The sequence below is a fragment of the Nasonia vitripennis genome, chromosome 1 (assembly GCF_009193385.2).
Source record: "Nasonia vitripennis strain AsymCx chromosome 1, Nvit_psr_1.1, whole genome shotgun sequence".
In the NCBI taxonomy this organism is placed as follows: domain Eukaryota; kingdom Metazoa; phylum Arthropoda; class Insecta; order Hymenoptera; family Pteromalidae; genus Nasonia; species Nasonia vitripennis.
The window spans coordinates 25,471,705-25,490,326 of NC_045757.1; the positions used below are offsets into that span (position 1 = coordinate 25,471,705).

Below are 18,622 nucleotides of genomic sequence, written 5' to 3' on the forward strand. Positions count from 1 at the left end.
ATATACGCGCAACACCGCAACCACTCGCGCGGGCAGGTCGCGGCGAAGCACAGCTGCAGCACATTCGCGGCACAAAACCTGTCGAGAAAGCAAATCGCGTATTATATATATATATATATATATATAACACTCATACAGACGAAATGTCTCGCAACGGCGGCGAGGTGTGGACATAAGATTCAGTCAAAGCTCGAGTCCTCGAGAGAGCAGAGCAGAAGAGACTGGAGAGCCAAGCGACATGTTGAGGATCTCCAGTCGCGCTGCAAACATACCGTCGTGGATGAGTGCACGCTACGGGGTTCCGTCGCTCACTACACCGAGTCACCGAGAAAGAAAATTCAAGACTAAACTCCTGTTGTATCCGTCAACGACCGCATAATATAGTGGGGGAAACCCTTGGCCATATAACTTGAGAAATAATATAAGTACTAACCTACCCGGCCTAGAAACAGCTGACCCCCTTTGCTGAGAGAGTGTACCTACTACCTATTCGTAGGTATATTATTACCTGGCAGTGTGTACACGCCAGCTGCGATCATGAATTTGCAAACGGTCTTCCAGGATTTCAATCCGAGGTGAGTTAATAAATCATTGCGCTCGAATGAATATTCTCCTCGACTCTTGCAGCAGGTCCCTCTTCGCGTTTTGATGTTTTCGACATCTTTTATGCACGCGATTGTCTTTTAACTCTCATTTGTTATTGCTGATGTGCGTTTTCGAGGATGCGATCTCAGCTGACTCTTTGTTTTCCGTGTTTACGTTTTTCTTTATCGATGGCGAACGATTTGCGACGCTGCACTGCAGAGATTTGTATCGTGCGCTCTGCTGGCTCCGTCTTTTTTTATTTATTCGACATCGAGAAATTTCTAACCTTTATTTTACTCGAATTTTATGATTCTAGATTTCAGTTTTTTCTTTTACTATCACAATAATGTATTTTTCTTAACTTGTATTTTATTCGCGGAACGCTGTTTACTTGTATTCAAAAGAATAGCCGATTCTCAGCGAATTTATAAACAGCATTGCAATTATATAAATCTCTATTTTTAGAGTTTAAACATTGCCTTAGGTCTGAAAAAAAATTTTAAGCGTTCTCTAAATATAACTTGAATTTAACTCGGATATTTTTCATGGATAACCATATCAAAACAGATTCAACATCAACATTTCTAATGGCAATGAAACAATTAATGTATTTATGTATTTTATTGTTTAGCAAGTTCCTGGTGCACACATGTTTGATGATCTTTACTGCGCTGTTCGCATTGCGTCTTGATGGATTTATTGAATGGAACTATTGGGCAGTATTCAGCCCTATATGGTTTTGGAAGGGTATGGTGATTTTGGGTGCCACAGTCGGCAGTTACGTTTGGTGGCGACATCCTCACTCTCGGCTTGAAGGAGATGCATACGTGCATTATAAAGCAATGCTTATTACTTTGGCATTGCATTTAATTTTGCTCATGTTTGAGTTATTAGTCTGCGATAAATTGGAATCTCAAAGACATCTATGGATCCTTGTGTTTATACCTTTAATTTTTATCTCCATTGTATCGATAGCTGTGAGTATCTCTTATACCTGGTTTTTGTTCAAGGAATGAAAGCATCTTAGATATTTATTAAATTTTGTTTCTAGGTGTGTATTTGGGCTGTGAAACACGATCGGTCTTTTGAGCTTGAACTGTTTTGTGCAGTCAACGTTTTACAGTTTATCTTCCTTGCACTCAGATTAGATGGTTTTGTCACGTGGAGTTGGGAAGTTGTGTTTGTACCACTATGGGCATTGTTGTGTTTGTCTCTTGTTGCAGTTCTCTATGCTATAGTATTTGCTGCTGTCTTACTGAGAACACCACAAATTAATGCTAGACAAAGGAGAACTTCTCTGAACTCAGCATTAGCATATACATTTTTGGTTGTACCGATATTAGTGTTTCAGGTGAGTTTAAAGCATAAATGATATTGATTACTCAACCATTATTCAAATAATTCTATTGTCTTGTCATTTTTGTTTAGGTACTTTTAGCTAATAAATTAGATGAAGATATTTCATTAAATTATACAACAGTAGCAATGCCATTACTGTTATCTCACTTGACACTAATTTTCATGTCGTTTGGAGCTAAAGGTGGAAATAGATGTGAGTGTCCCATAAACACTTATTGAATAGAATACATTTATTTTCAAAGCATTTTTACATCATTATTTGTTCTATACAGGGTGGTTTGGAATCAGAAAAGATTTCTGTCATTTTCTATTGGGCTTATGCCCTTTGCTACAAGAATATGGTAATATTTCTTATCAGCCAAGAAGTGCACAGGATCAACCAGCAGAACCGATAGTTTTTGAGAAGAACGAAAAGAATATTAAGAAAATAGACTTAATGAAACCTGTTGAGCCTATAATTTCTATAGACATGCCTGATTGATCATTTAGGCTTAAATACTTATTGTATATTGAAATCGGATTATCATGAATAATTTATGGTGGGAGAAAAGTTGAAGCTCAATTCAAATACAAGCTGCTTGGCTGTTGCAGATTCGATAAACGTGTTTGACGAGAAATAGGTTTGGACAATTTTTCATTGTGGGTATGACAAGCATAGTACTATGCATTATATGCACAAGCTGGTAAAATATGCAGAGTTGATATAGGGTAAAATATACAAATGTACAATCAAGGGTAACTACAATACTTCCTTTTTCTAATTCAATGATTTAGAAAAAAATGAAAACCCTGATTTCAAATCTACTTAGATGATTTAAATAATTTTTAAGCGAACAAAAATTATTTAAATGATAAAAATGAAATTGTATTAGACTTATGTGATTTGATATATTATTCTTAAGTAATTATATTGAGTTCCTGACAATACAGATAAACGAACAATTTATTCAAATATTGGCTTCGATTCGTTGTATTGCTATTGCAATAGATTTTAACTATCACTGTTTGTTATGAAAAATTACATTAAGAATGATGGAAAAGATTGTACTTTTTAAGATTCTCAACGTTTCCGTGAATTATAGCGTAAAGTAAAATAACAAATTTAGATTTGAGTAAATATGCAAGAAAGTAAATACTGATACTTTTTCATCTATAAGTTTGTCTATACTCTAATTTTGAAAGCAGATATTATAAGCGCCTAAATTCAAAACATGCATATTATAAAAACAAAACCGCTATCCATTATAGCTTAAGCAAATGTTTGAATATCTGCTTTGCAAAATGTAATTACTAATATAAGCCTTTAGAGAAGCCTAAAGATTAGAAAAATCAAATTGGCGCTAAATAGTGCTCCGAAAAATTAATAAAGCCTAATTAGCAGCTTCCAACTATTGTGAAAAGACTTAATCTATACTTTCAAATTAAGATTTTTTATTATACCTTATATTATACATACTGTGGCTTAATCTATAAAATGCTTGAATGTCAAGTAATTCATTGCATACTTTTGACCATGACATATGTGCTGGTCACTCTTTGCGACTGTGCCATGAAAATTAAATTAATCTCCATTTTTTCTTCACGAAGCGTTTATATGGCTCAGAAGTGGCGTAAAACGAATGATGTTGTGTATTGGCCTTAGAAGAATTCAGGAATGTGAAAAGTAAATAGCCATCGGATCACAAGACTGAGCGCTTTGCATCAATTGTTTAGTATTACATATACTATTGCATTGGTTCAGAAAAAAATAAGTAAAAAGAGACAAAAACAAGGATAAACAGAATTTTAGAAGAGAAATTAATAGATTAGATGAGCTTGATTGTTAATGTTACTAAAAATTGTAGAGTTATTGGAAAGTCCAATTGTTTATGAAGTTGTATATTGAATAGATAGTGCTGTACATACCTCGTATTGTATAATATTATGATTATCTCGATGATTATTGTACATTATTATACATATCTATTATAGAGTACGATAATTGATTAACGATGATAATTAATTAGCGACATCATTTTATTTTATATAAAAATTATATGATATGCGTTTGAAAAACGAAGATATGATCTAATAAAATTTCTATTTTTTGGTATCAAATGAAAGATTTTTTTACTAACGAAACAAATAACTATGTGTACATTTTAACAGATTGAATGAACAATTGATTGGGATTATTTTAATCCAGGTAATTTCAATCCAAGCGTGTACAAAACAATTTCACATTTTATTTTGACTTGCAACATCGCCTTAACGCTTATTTTTACACTCTTTTTTTCTTATGTTTTTATTGATTATATATACATAATTAAAACATGTGGCTTACATTGTATCACATAATTTTTATCAATTATTATGTATGTGATCAGATAACATTTAGATACAAAAACTAAGATTATAGCTATAACATATAATTTTTTTCTCGATTTCGTCATTACTCAACGTTCATCGTTTGATTTATTTTTATAAAAATAATACTTAAGTTGTATGCGTCTGCCTTACATACAGTGGAATAGGTCATCTTTGTCTCCAGTATACCTGCTCGTGTATCTTTAAATTAAAGTTGAGACGATTCTTCCAATTTGGCGGTATAAAAAACGTGATAATTTCTGCGTTACGGCGATTTCTTGAGTTACCAGTATGGGACGTAATGAGGATGCCATGATTTTCCTAGAAGCGAGGAAACTTTCGCTGAAACTTCCATTACGTCATGTTCTGCATCTTCGAGTAGAGATGTGTCCAAGACGTAAAGCATTCGTAATCTTTCACAGCAAAGACTTACGAATTTAATGAGTCCAGAACAGCTGAAGATTTAAAAAAAAGAAAAAAAAATAATTCACTTTTGTTTACCAATTTTTTACGTATATTTAATAATATTAAAATCTTAATGAAAATCTAAAGAATAATTATTCACATTTCTAACAATATTACTCTTACAGTTTCTAGATATAATACGAATACATAAACGAGCCGCTCATAGAAGGTATAATTACGTGAGTTCGCAGTCGCCGAGTCCAACGGCGCTTAATCGGGGGCAACCCCGAGCTGCGGCGATAAGGATCTCGTCGATGGTGTCCGGTCCGTAGGCACCGACGACAAGTTCCGTCAGACGGGGACATCTCTCGGCGACTCGCGCTATCGCCGAGGAAGGCGCGCTGTCGCCGAAGTAAAGGTGCGTCAGCGGCACGTGCGTAGCTAGCAGCGCGTCGTAGTCCCTCGCATCGTTCAGGTACGTCAGTCTGGGCAATTATTATGTCGATAGAATTTTGTTATTCTTCTTTTTTACCTCTTTAAATTTTTTGAACGGAAACGTTTTGCGTCATTGTGGATAAGAATTATTGCAAATTTAAAAACTTGAAGTCAATTTTTAACGAAGTTGAAAAATTAAATATATCGTACTGATACGGATTCTAAATATTAATTATAGTACTTCTAATTTGCAACAATTTTTAACCAACATTGTGCGTAATCACAGTAATTATATACATCACACACAGAGCAAATGTGACGCAGTAATTCATGTTACATTTCAGGCGTAATAATAAATGATTGAATTGAATGAATGTGCTCCTCTTTTAAAAAAATGATGGCCTTTGTTGTGAAGCATTTAATACGTGATTAATACGTGATTCTGATTGGTTGCTGGTTGGTTGCCTAGGCAACGAGATCAGAACCGCGCTTTAAATTCATAACCCTCAAAACAGTCATAACTCATTACCCTGGTAGAAATGTTTGAGGTGTTTAAAATGAAATGTGGAAACCTTGATAACAGATAAAATATATGTAATATAACTAGCAAGAAATTTTAGTAAAAATTAATCATTACCAAGAGTGTGTAGTATTACAACATGTGTATTGAAAAGTGGCCATTTGAAGTAGTAATAAAATGTGTGAATATTATTTTGTTTTTTGAAATGTCAGTGAGAAGTTCAATAAAAAGAATAATGAGTTTGAAGATATACTGTGTCTCTGTGCCCAAAGTCGCCCTCGGTGTGGTTTGAGAGGTGAATTTAAAGAAAAGTTCAGTATCCGAGTCAGTAAGTTTAAGTCTATCATTATACAATGCTCTTTGAATTGTAAAAAGGCTACTAGACATGTTACCTAGAAATATGTAACCTAGATGATTCTGATTTAACTGTTTTCGTTCATATTTTCACATCCAGACTCATGCAAATTTTTTGATTGTGCAGGTCAAATTTTACTTATAGCCAGTTACGCAGAAACTACTATCTCTAGCACATTGTATTTCTGGTTTCTAGCATAGTTTTACACGGAGAAAGTGATAAATGTTTTGGCTTTTTTGTCAAGGTATTAGGTAATTAGAATTTTGACTTTTAATAGTTGTGAGAGACCGATACCTGTTTTTCCATTTTTGCATTTATTTTTATTCAAAAACTAACAGGTCTAGAGAGCTCATATTTTGCATATAGATTTCTTTTGTGATTGTGAAAAGATATTTAAAGTTGAATCGACCTTAACTGAAAAACTTCTGATTTCGACTCCGACACTGATGTGAATGCAAACTCATGCTATACGACTAAATAATTATCATGGATGTTGTAGTCGAACACAAAAGTATTTTAGGTAACGTTGATTCAACTTTAAATATCTTTCCACAATCGCAAAAGAAACTGTTAGTTTTCGAATGAGAAAAAATGCAAAAATGGAGAAACAGGTATCGGTCTCAAAATCCCTCACAACTGTTAAAAGTCAAAATTCTAATTAAGGTCTTGACAAAAAAGCTAAAACTAAAACTTATCACTTTCTTCATGTAAAAATACACTGGAAACCAGAAATACAATGTGCTAGAGATGGTAGTTTCTGTGTAACTGTCTACAAGCAAAATTTGATACGCTAAATTAAAAAATTCATATGGACCTCGATGTGAAAATATGAATGAAAACAGTTAAATTATAATCATGTAGGTTACATGTTTTCTAGGTAGCATAGTAAGTATCTGTGTAAAATTTCAGTTGTATAGCTTTTTTGTAATGCAAATAAATGGCATTGTAATGATAGACAAACCCACTGACTGTTATATTGAACTTTTCTTCAAATTCACTATTCAAACCAATGATGACGATATTGAGCATTATTAATAGATTTATTAAAAAATAGTTTTGAGGGATTTAGTAACATGTTACATGCTTATAAAATATTAGCAGACGTTAGTGTGCCGCCCAACACTTATGGTAGATTTTCTACCAGTGTTATTATGACAGAGATAGAATCAAGAGCGCGCGAAGCGCGCCTTCATTCCTAGTATTGTAAAATACAAAGAAACTATATGCACATAACTTATATACGTTACACTCACAGAACAAAGTTCAGGTTGGGCGAGTGGTTGGCAAAAACGAACCAAGTCTCTTGGCTGACGTCTTCCGGGGGCTTCAACTCCGGATGAGCCTCGACTCTCAGCGTTTCCAAGTGCAGCGCTTCGTTGCTGCTAAGTGCCCTCAGCAGCTCGTTGCTGAGCAGTGAGTACGAGAGCGACAGCTCGCGTATACTGTCGTAGTGGTTCATTAGCGTCAGAATGCCTTTGTCGAAAAAGTAAAAAGAAAAAGCTCCGTGTGATAATTGAGCCTTAGGAAAATATTTGTAAAAGCTACTTTCGAATTATACAATACCTTTTGTCGATAATCGCTGTCTGTTTTTATTGGCGACGTTGTCCAGTTGCAGCGTCGTCGACTCGTCGGACGCCGATACGACCAGAAAAGGCTCGTCGAGATACAGAGAGGTGAGCTCGTTCATGTTCGACGAGACCTCTTCTTCCGTCATCATCAGGGCTGTTGAAAAGCGGTCGCTGTTCACGTAAAACAATTTCGACTAGTCCTTATTAGCGCGACCATCTGCAAATGGTTTCACAGCTCTGGTCAGTTTTTTAAATTCGAACGGCAATTTCTTGTTTCTTTTTCAATCATTGCGATATCGTAAGAATAAAACTTTATAAAAAATAACAACGAAGACACTTTGATAAATTCACCGACGACTATCGTGAAAAAAACGTAGTCTCGGTGGCTACATGCAGGCTCGAGCGCGAGAACGTCGACGCGCCTCTTCGCGCCCAGGGTCCGACTAAGCGCAGCTATCGTTATGGTTAACGCTTAGCGTTCGCCATTCCGCAGGTAGAGAGAAAGGATACGCGCAGCGCAAGGATTGAATGATTTTTTTCTCTGCGGTGGTCTCGTGGGGCCCGCACGTGGCACGTGAGCTGTGTGCATATATGCACTCCCTGGAATAGTTTACCCATGGAGAGCAAAGTCAGAGAGGCGTGTATCTATGGGTCAAGTACGTTCCGCTGCTCTTGCTGCGAAACGGGATTTCGTCAGCTCTAGCTGAGTATCTCGTGCGGGAATGAATTAATTATATAGGTATCGCCGTGTGCTGGACTTTCATTTTTCTTTTAACTATATACAATGACTTTATGCATAGAAGATTATTCTAAACAACGACAGCGACGACGATATTATATAGTTTACTCGATCAGCAAGTATAATGCGTGTGACGCGTAAAAAAAAGTTTCTTTGGCAAGACCGGAAAAAATTTGTTGTGCAAAGTGAACGCGAATAAATTAAAGGTGAATTGCTTGTTAGCGTACATTATAATGTATCCAACATTTTGTCCTATTTTACTGCGTTATTAGTTCGAAATCATGCATCTCATACATTTTTACTCTGACTCCAAAGCAGCAAAATATAAAAGTGACAGCATCGACGTCTGCACAAACCACAGAACTTGTATAGTTCTCGTGCTTACAAGCGCCGATCATGAGCGCCCGATAACGCACAAGAGAAGCGAGTGGCTCACGTGATCGCGAAAACTCGCACGACTACGTACCATGACTATACTACTGTAATATCCGAGCGCGGTATTTGGGACGCAAAAAGTAAAAGGGATGGAAAGAGCCTTGCGATACAGTAGTAAGAGGTGGTGGTCACGCCTCTTATAAATCCAAACACGTGAAAGGGCCGCAGCGGTACGTAATATCACGCGGGATATATTGTGAAACTGTTCGTTTGTATGATGTTATTGTACAAATTTTAGAATCGTAATTTGACGTTTGACAAGTAAAGATATATCGTCGCTCCCTACGAAGAGTAGCGCTGTTAAATTTCCCGTCGCATAAGTAGCACAACTCATTTGACGCACGCTAAACTAGCACAACTCGCGCATTTGCCGCGAAAACTATCACAACTCAAACTTTAAACAACGAATTTCTATAAAAATTTCCTGATTTTTGCGAAACTGTAGCTATAATGAACATTTTTAAATATTCACAATTTACAACTTTTTACCGAATTTAAAATTGTTTTCCCAAATACAATAATTTTTTATAAACATTTTTTTAAACTGTCACTTTTTTTAGAAATGTCCGAAACCTTTTAAAACTTTGTGGTTTGACTGTCTTTGTCCAAGGTTTTCATGAACTTAACCAACCCAATAAAACAACAAAAACGTAAAAAACTCACATTTTAAGTAATATAAAGTCGGGAGTTGTGCTAGTCTTTGCGGCAAATCGTGAGTTGTGCTAGTTTTCGTTTGAAAATTTGAACTGTGCTAGTCTTCATAGGGAGCGACGATATTATCTGGTGTATTCGGCTTTTTGTGGGATGTTATTATTGTATGTTATTTTTGAAACAAAGGAAGATTATTCTCATTCATCGATGCTGCACGTATCGAGACATTAATTTTCGAAATTACGTATATCCGAGAATGCGCAGTATTCTCTGGAATTTAATTTAAGAATTCTTAAATTAGATTTAATCCGCTATGGTTATATGAAACTCTACTGTTAATTAAGTGATCTATAATACTTGCTAATTGGATTGTCAAATGAGACGTAATGCAACTCAATAATGATGGGCAGTGAATTCTTTATTAAAAATAGACTAGGGCGTGAATACGAAAAGGATTAATTAACGAAATTTTACTCGTTTTAAGCATTATGTATTTTACCGATATTCAACATGCAATATTATATTTCTTTTGAAAAATAATATAAAACTATAGAGAATTTGACTCCACTTTCATTACAATTTGAATTATGTGTGAAGTCATTAAATTAGATTATTAGAAACAGATAGTCGCATCAATATAACAACAAACATCAGCAAATCCCTTAAACGCAGAGTACCTGACTGAATTAAGGTCGATTTATAAACGTGTGCATACGATCACGTGCACGCGCACACATTTGTTTACTATCGCAATGCAGATTGTTGCTACATGCTGGGTAATAGGCAGTGAATGGACATACATCAAACTACTTAATTGTAATGTACTTCTAATTTGCGCGTATGCTATTTAAAAATATCGAAGACCGTTAGATGCTTCGACAGTATTTAACTAAATTTTCTTGAATAAAGACGAATAATATAATATTTTGATAAGCATTACTCGACAGATTCAATTATATCATTGGATCATCTGTAACTGATTATATTATTATAAATCACGCGAGAAAAGGTGAATCTTATATGTCGAGGTTCTCAAATCATATTAGAACTATTTTTTTTTTAATGGCATTTGGAACTCGAAAGTTCATCGCCTCATCTACGCAAGCCTTCCACGCTGCCCTGTCTTGTGTCAACCTCACCCAAGATGCACCCCTCCGATCGACACCCACCCGTCCTATTTCTACTAGATCCGCTTTTACGTTGTCCTCCCATCTGCGTCTAGATCTACCTAGAGGTCGCGTTACCATCGGCCTGCTCTTCATGACACGCGCTGCCGTACGGTCGTCTCCCATTCTCGCTACGTGCCCTGTCCATCCCAATCTGCGTGATTTTATTATTCTGTTAATATTTGGTGATACGTACAGATTGTGTAACTCATCATTGTGTAGTCTCCTCCATTACCCGGTTTCCTCACCTTTCTTCGGCCCGTATATTTTTCGCAAGACTTTATTTTCTGATGTTAGTTTTTGTATATACGTTCAATTCTCACAATTACTGATTTGAATCGCGCGCGATATTGCAGTTGTGTACTTAGATAGAGTAGTAGTAGGTACGAGTGCAGAATATGTAATACGTAGTGATCAGATAGTATAAATAGAGACGCCAAAATTCTACTCCTCCCTTTTCCGGCAGACGCCGACGTGATAACACGTATCTCGACCTCTCTCACGTGTAATTTACAAAGTACATAAAAATCGAATTATCAACGTTCACCGAGAGTTATATTATTTGTTCACCTCAAGTTCACCACTCCGATTCCTAAGTGCATAAACCAAAATATCATTTTCAAATACCCTAAAACGGTTGTCCGCCTGCTTAGTGAGAGCCCACGTTTCGCACCCGTACAGAACCACCGGCAGTATTATTGTCCTGTATATTCTTATTTTAACGTTTTTAGACAACAGCCTCGACTTAAGTAAATTACTCACGGCATAGAAGCAAGCATTACCCGAATGGAGTCTCTTATTTATTTCGACATTAATCTCGTTTCTATCATTTATGGTCGTACCCAGATACCTGAATTCGTTAACCTTTTCAAAAGTGAAATTACCAACTCTGAGATCTCCCTCCCCTCTGCAGATGCCTAGTTTATCCACAATCATGTACTTTGTTTTGGATTCACTCACTTCTAACCCTGTATACTCTTCCGCTTTTATGAGGATTTCCGCGTCTCTTGCTACCGTTTCCCTACAATCCCCCAGTATATCCAAATCATCTGCGTAGCCTAGTATCTGCGTTGTTCCATTAAGCGTTGCGCCCAGTTGGCTAACCTGCATTTTTCTAACGACATACTCTAACGTTAAGTTGACCAGCACCGTAGAGAGCCCATCCCCTTGTTTTAAACCATCGCGTATCATGAAGGGTTCTGATACATTACCGGCTACTCGGACCTTTCCCGTGCTTCCGTTCAGACATATTTGAATCAATCTCACGAGTTTTTTTGGTACACCGAGAAGTACTAGAATTTGATATATTTTGCTTCGCTTAATAGAATCGTACGCTTTTTTAAAATCTATAAATAGTTGGTGTATGGTTTCGCAAAATTCCCACTTTTTCTCTAACAACTGTCTTATGGTAAACATTTGATCCGCACTGATAATCTCCTACTATATCTTCCGCGAATGGAGTGAGTCTAGCTTGTATTACGTTTGACAGAACTTTGTAGCACGTTGCTAAAAGTGAGATACTCCTATAGTTGTTGCAGTCTGTCTTATCCCCCCTTTTAAAAAATCGGTATAATGATGGATTCCTCCCAATTTTCGGGTATTGTTTCATTTTTCCAGATGGCAAATATTAGTTTATAGATTTTAAAAGTAAGCTCGACGCCCCCATACTTGAGTAACTCAGCTGGTATAGAGTCATTTCCCGCTGCTTTGTTGTTTTTTAGTTTTTTAATCGCGACTTCTACTTCTTGGTAGCTCGGTTCCTCCACGTGGAGTTCGGCAGTGTGAATTTCGTCCCCTAATTCTTCGCTATTTTCGTGCACGTTTAATAATTTATCGAAATAGTTTTTCTACAGCAACAGTAATTCGTTGTCATTTGTTACGAGGTCCCCGTTTTCGTTCTTCATCAATTGCGCTCTACTCATAAAACCCTTTCTGATGGCGTTAATCTCTCTGTACATTTCGCGGAGGTTATTTTACTTACTGTTTGTTCCTATTCTCCTAATAAGGTTCTTTTGATACTCCCGCTTCTTATTTCTGTAGATCGCACCCGCCTGTTTCCTTACATTAGAATACTCTTCTACGGTCCTATCGCTTCTATTGTGTAAGCTATCTAATTTAGCCTTTTTGCGCCTTTCAAACCAGAGTTCGCACTCTTCGTCAAACCATAGTTTGCTCTTTGGCTTTTTCTTTTTACCCAGTACTTTGTTCGCGGCCTCTTTTACCGTTTTTTCGATGTCCTCCCATAAGCTATTCGGTTCGTCATTCCCCTCCGGCGATGTGTTTGCTTCTTCAAGTGCCTGAAACCTGTTATTAATTTCTATCTGGTACCTAATTCGCTCTGTTCTATCTCGTAGCTTTTCAATATCGAAGCTTTCTACCTTGTTTGTTCGCTTACTATTTTGATTCACTACTAATCTAGCTCTTAATTCGGCTACTACTAGGAAGTGGTCCGAGTCGCTATCTGCCCCTCTATGAGCCCTTACATAGAGAACGTTAGTATGACGTCTTTTTTCAATGAGAAAATTATCAATTTGGTTGTGTATGTCCTTGTGCTTAAAACACGTAGTTTTGATTATAAGCATGGTCTTTTGATGAAAATCGTGTAGTATTAAAAACAATTTATTCAAATATACACTATAATACCTTTTCTTATTATTTTTTTAGATTTTATCGAAAGGTTTTTCCATATTGTACGTATATAACATTAAACTTTATTTCAGAAGATATTATTAAATTTCGTACCCTCTGACTCGCAGTTTGTATGTTAAAAATGACCATTATATATATATATATATATATATATATATATATATATATATATATATATATATATATATATATATATATATATATATATCTTTGATTCATATTGCCAAGCGCAGTTGTGTACGTACACGTCAACTCACATTGTTCGTTATAAATACCTCCAGCTGAAGTTCAAGTACAAAGTTCAATGCCAAAGATAATAACCCAACAACAAAAGATGACTTTTTTACAAAATAAAGCTGTGAATCACTACAATATATATGTATATATACTATCGCATTGTCGTTGCCAAAAGTAGAAGAAAAAAATTCGCATATCTGACCCCTGTCTCAACCCTGACCCAAATATACAAGCCGCAGAAAAGTTGACAACAATTCGCTAGCCTCAAAAAAATTCAAGTCCCACACATAATCATCTCCGCGCACAGCAAGGTAAACCCCGGCCAAACGTCCACCTCTATATAGCTGCCTATACGCAGCTACATAGGTATAAGTTACACACTGCGATGCAGCAATCGTTCTAATCCGCTGGATAAGCGCACGCGGCAGCGAGTAAACGCGTGCCAGTCGGTCGCGTGCAGCTCCGGAGGCGATCGCAAAGACGTGCGCTCGTGTTGCGCGAGAGAATACACAACGTGCAGCCGTTCTCTCTCGAGTTCATAATATATATATATATATATATATACACTCCCTCTAACTTGTCGACTCTGCGCGCAATGCCATTAAAGGCTACTCGCGTGCGAGCGCGATTTCATTACGTATATAATCGTATACGAACGGATGCGCTGTATAACGAAGTTAACTTCGCTGTAATTAATTGGGGATATGTATATGCGTATTTGCGAGTTCTGGATTTTTAGTTTGGCTATACTTGTCGTGATTGGAATCAGCTTTAGTCTGGTTTTGTGCGAACAACGCGATTCTTCGCGGACTGGATTATAGTAGTAGGTTTTTCTTTGTTTTGTGCACATAGCTGCGTAAAATATAACGATATTCAAGTTCACAGAGGCACTATATATCACATTAAATTTATTGTATGGCACATGGATTATTCGAGACTTCACACCTATCGTATTTCTATTAAAGTTAGTTTTGAACGTGATATCATCATTTAAAATATATAAGTGAACAATTTTATGAAAAATTATGCGCATCCAAACAGTTTGTATGTACAATATAATAACAATGCTGGTATAGTATATTCCATTCATTAGAAATCTGATGATGACGTTCAAACTCACACGCGGTAAATCGTGTAGGTATATAAATATATAGGCGGTGCACCTGACCACTGTAGCCTGCCAAACATATCTACTTGTATAATTGTATAATAGGGCATTGGGAAATACCTCACCAGTTTTACATATTCTTATTAAAATATTCGCTGAATAATATGTTTTCATTTTTAATTTAATAAGTCACAATGTTATAACAATATAATAATATATAGTAAGGTAAAAGTATATGACTCCTATAGAAAATCGCCAATTTGAACATGACAAAAAAGACGTCGTTATAGTACGTACGTTGTTGAGATATAGGTGTTGGGTGTATATATGCCTCTCCTGACTCCGTATTATAAAATACAATCACCGATCCTCGCTGTTTCTCTATCCGATCGAGTATGTCAATTGTGGACTTTTTCACTCCCCGTTATTTTTCGCGCGAAAATACGGATCTTTTCCGAAAAATTCTTTACTAGCCGCAAAATACACTATTATAGAATCATCAAAACCGCTGAGCTTGCAATCGAGTATTCGAAATAGTGACGTTCGAACAGTTTCGTTTGATACTAAAAAAGCACTTCTGTCGTCGGCGAGTGCAAAAACCGGCGTCGGTCGCACACAGCGTCGATCGCGAAAATGTTTCGCTGCTGAACTGATGATGTACCGCAGAGGCGTCGCTACGTAGAGAGGTGCATATAGATATACGCGACTAAAGCATAGCGACGACGGCAAAAAGCTCTCAGCACGCATGCGCTTGTCGCGCTTATAAGCTTATAAGTATAACGTGTTTTTCCCACTTGCTCCTGTTTTTTGGTAGCTGTGAGATATCTATGCGGAGATAATGTCTGATGCGCGCTAAGATGAATTTCAAAACATCTCGATCGATATAGGATAAATGGTAATTTTTACGCGCCTATACCGATGGGAGAAATGACCTACGGTTTCAGTATAGAGTATCAAGCGGATTTGTTGTTTTTGGCCTGACGTTTCTATTTCTTCACTTCGTTGCGTTTTCGAAATTTCGGTATACTTTTTTTCAGTCTTTATGCTGACTTTTTTTAAACTTGTTTGTTCGTTCTTACAGAATACTTGAAATGTATTATTTTATGGGATCCACAATAATAAGGCCTATGGTTGCTGGAAATAAAATTTAGTGTACTTGCACAATTCGTGCAAAATATAATTGTACCATGATATGCGATCAATGTGTAGTTGTAAAAACATATCGTCGGTCCCTACGAAGAGTAGTAGATTAGATCCCACAATTCGCGTCGAAGACTATAGTACGTTTCTTTGTTTGCCGCGAAGACTAGCACTTTTCACTTTTCGCCTCGAAGAGTAGCACGTTTCATGGCTTAAACAAATTCTCTTATTGAGAAAAACTTATGATTATATTTAATAATTTTTGTACTAGCTGACTCTTTGCATGTGAATGTTACGATGTACCACTTTGGCGTTCATAGGTATCATCAATTTTTTAAGCATCTAGTCTTCGCGGCAAAGACGTGAAACGAGCTAGTTTTCGCGGCAAAAGCTTGACCTGTGCTACTTTTCGCGGCGAAAAATGAAAAGTACTACTCTTCCAGAGGGATTTGAAACCTGCTAGTTTTCGTAGAGAGCGACGATATAACCCTTTGCTATTTGCATATCTATTAACATATCTTGATGCGCTTTATTGTAAATACGTATAATTTTTATGTTAATGAATTAATTTTCGCGGACTGAAGGAAACTAAGTGAAGCATCGTATAAATTAGTGTCTTAGAATAAAACATGAGATGGCATTAGTTAATCGCCGAAACAGCAGTTTATGTATGCAAAAATGTGTTGGATTATTATAATAGTTTCTTTTTCGAATAACTAGCTATACACACACAATAACAATTCAAGTAACAATTCATTTTTTCATGTAATTTGATGCAATTTTATTGTGTGGATCTGTTTATAAATTTAACGAAAATAATTATTAGTTTAATTATATTACATTTTTAAGTGACACAATAAAGTCAAGCTTTCATACCAAACGAATTCAAACGGACCAATGACACCAGCTGCCACCATCGCGCGACTGATATCCTACAAACGCGCCTTTATGCCACATTTTGAGAGAGGGGGGTCCGCGACAGAAAACAGTCTTTTCCTCATACATTTCATTCGAGAGGGTACGTGATCGATTAAAAAATCCGCGATTTTCTCAATAATCACATAATTTATTAGTAAATTTTGAGTTAAAATGAACAACTAAGACATTTTTCTGCATTGTTCATTGTATATTTTTTTTGATAATGTTAAAAATAACGTTAATTATGGTGTTTGATAATGGAGGTTAGATGTCGGCGTTCAACGTGTAGTGGATCTAAGTTTCCTTGTTTTTCTGTTTCAGTTGCTTAACGAACCGTTAGCAACATGTCGATCCGACCAGTGTACAGGCCGAAAATCGTCAAGAAGAGGACGAAGAAGTTCATCAGGCATCAAAGTGACCGATATGACAAGCTCAAGGTGAGAAAAAACTGCACACTTACAGCAATAATAACCTCACTTTCATGCTACTACAGTGGTGGCATTGTGCATATACGATTTGATCAAAAATAGTAAATTCTTGAAGTTACAATTATGGCAGTAACTAAGAAATCAATATTTTGTTTTAGCGTAACTGGAGGAAGCCCAAGGGTATCGACAACAGAGTACGAAGGCGTTTCAAGGGACAATACCTTATGCCCAACATCGGTTATGGTAGCAACCAGAAGACCCGTCACATGCTTCCAACTGGCTTCCGCAAAGTCCTTGTTCACAACGTTAAGGTAAATAACAAATATCCACTCCTTAAACGCATTCATAACAATTCACCAAGTTCAAGAGGTATAACTGCTAGAAAGTGTATGTAACAATCACATTTTGAATTATTTAAATGCACATAGATTTGTTAAGCATTCAATTGAACCTTAAATATTTACAAATCCTTGTTTTATACAATTTTAATCTGCTAAAATTTTTACTAAATTTCCAACTTTCAAGTTATTTCTTCGAGAATTAACTAAATAAACAATTACTTTTAAAAGCTAACTAATATGATCAGTTATTTGCAATGTACTACTTTTGTCCTATAATGAGTATTTAAAAATTGCATATATGTGTAATATACAACAAAAGATATAGTCAAAGTTTTTAGTATTCCTCTTAAATTTTTTATTGTGTTTTTTCTACTGTATGATTTTAAGTATTATATTTTGTTATGAAATAGCAGTTTCACAATCTAGTGGAAAAGTTGATTTCTACATCAATGTAAGGCCCAAGTCAATCACACAAGTAGAAAATTATTTTTTGTACTCGTCTTGCATACTACTTTTAGATTAAGGCCGCACTGCTTTTTGATTAACTGTGACATCAAAATGTCTAAAAATTTGCATTTTACAATACTTTCTAGATAATTTAATTGCAGGGTTGACTAAAATCAACATATGTAATATAACAATAATGTATTAATAGTGGTAAAATATAAACCAAGAAAAATTGCTAAAATATTTTCATGAAAGTATCTAAATTAATAATGATAGTATCAACTTGATGCTCAATAATAAAAAAAAATTAAATATTCATAGAATTTGGAAATCCAATAAATATTTTGTTATTAGATTTTACTGACAAATGTAATAAAATAATATAAAACTATTTTTCTTTGCCCATAGGAATTGGAAGTTCTGATGATGCAGAACCGTAAATTCTGCGCAGAAATTGCCCATGGAGTTAGCAGCAAGAAGCGTAAGACGATCGTCGAACGTGCCCAGCAGTTGTCTATCCGTGTGACGAATGCCAACGCTCGTCTTCGTTCTGAGGAGAATGAATAAACTGAAATTTTTTAAAATATATATACTTACGAAAAAAACTACAAAATCTGTTCATTTCTTTCACCCTCACAATTTACCATTGTTTAATTGTAAATATGAAAATGTTAAATCTATTAATTCAAGCAGAACTATTTACACATAAGTAATTTAAATATTTTATTTTGAACTTGGGCATGTTTTATAAAATTAAAATTTTACTTGCTACTTCCTTGCCATCTATGAA

General features: G+C 35.8%; 3 protein-coding genes across 10 annotated transcripts; 2 read left to right on the forward strand and 1 right to left on the reverse strand.

Annotated features, from left to right (window-relative positions):
• Nucleotides 1–4,522, forward strand: LOC100117956 (transmembrane protein 185B). Of its 2 annotated transcripts, none has more exons than XM_001602010.6 (5): nucleotides 1–575; nucleotides 1,217–1,562; nucleotides 1,637–1,936; nucleotides 2,014–2,137; nucleotides 2,217–4,522. In XM_001602010.6, the coding sequence occupies exons 1-5, from the start codon at nucleotides 538–540 to the stop codon at nucleotides 2,423–2,425; spliced, it is 1,017 nt and encodes a 338-aa protein (XP_001602060.1). In that variant the 5' UTR covers nucleotides 1–537; the 3' UTR covers nucleotides 2,426–4,522. The 2 variants fall into 2 exon arrangements, with proteins under 2 accessions (XP_001602060.1, XP_008205717.1); XM_008207495.4 differs by lacking the exon at nucleotides 1–575 and adding an exon at nucleotides 803–1,069 and having other exon boundaries at nucleotides 2,217–4,041.
• Nucleotides 3,532–15,231, reverse strand: LOC100680375 (F-box/LRR-repeat protein 3). Of its 4 annotated transcripts, none has more exons than XR_004228394.2 (5): nucleotides 14,856–15,209; nucleotides 7,569–7,790; nucleotides 7,259–7,478; nucleotides 4,879–5,180; nucleotides 3,532–4,745 (listed from the first exon to the last, which is right to left on the reverse strand). XR_004228394.2 is itself a non-coding variant. In XM_008207492.4 (5 exons), the coding sequence occupies exons 2-5, from the start codon at nucleotides 7,720–7,722 to the stop codon at nucleotides 4,494–4,496; spliced, it is 738 nt and encodes a 245-aa protein (XP_008205714.1). In that variant the 5' UTR covers nucleotides 7,723–7,790; nucleotides 14,856–15,209; the 3' UTR covers nucleotides 3,532–4,493. The 4 variants fall into 4 exon arrangements, 3 of the variants coding, with proteins under 3 accessions (XP_008205714.1, XP_031789541.1, XP_031789542.1); XM_008207492.4 differs by having other exon boundaries at nucleotides 3,532–4,611; nucleotides 4,935–5,180; XM_031933681.2 differs by having other exon boundaries at nucleotides 3,633–4,745; nucleotides 4,935–5,180; nucleotides 14,856–15,231.
• On the forward strand, nucleotides 4,050–18,445 carry LOC100115795 (60S ribosomal protein L32). Of its 4 annotated transcripts, XM_001601472.6 has the most exons (5): nucleotides 5,126–5,170; nucleotides 16,548–16,716; nucleotides 16,938–17,053; nucleotides 17,203–17,355; nucleotides 18,241–18,445. In XM_001601472.6, the coding sequence occupies exons 3-5, from the start codon at nucleotides 16,961–16,963 to the stop codon at nucleotides 18,397–18,399; spliced, it is 405 nt and encodes a 134-aa protein (XP_001601522.1). In that variant the 5' UTR covers nucleotides 5,126–5,170; nucleotides 16,548–16,716; nucleotides 16,938–16,960; the 3' UTR covers nucleotides 18,400–18,445. The 4 variants fall into 4 exon arrangements, with proteins under 4 accessions (XP_032452011.1, XP_001601522.1, XP_032452010.1 ...); XM_032596120.1 differs by lacking the exon at nucleotides 16,548–16,716 and having other exon boundaries at nucleotides 4,050–5,170; XM_032596119.1 differs by lacking the exon at nucleotides 5,126–5,170 and having other exon boundaries at nucleotides 16,659–16,822.
• The last annotated feature ends 177 nt before the right edge of the window (nucleotides 18,446–18,622 follow it).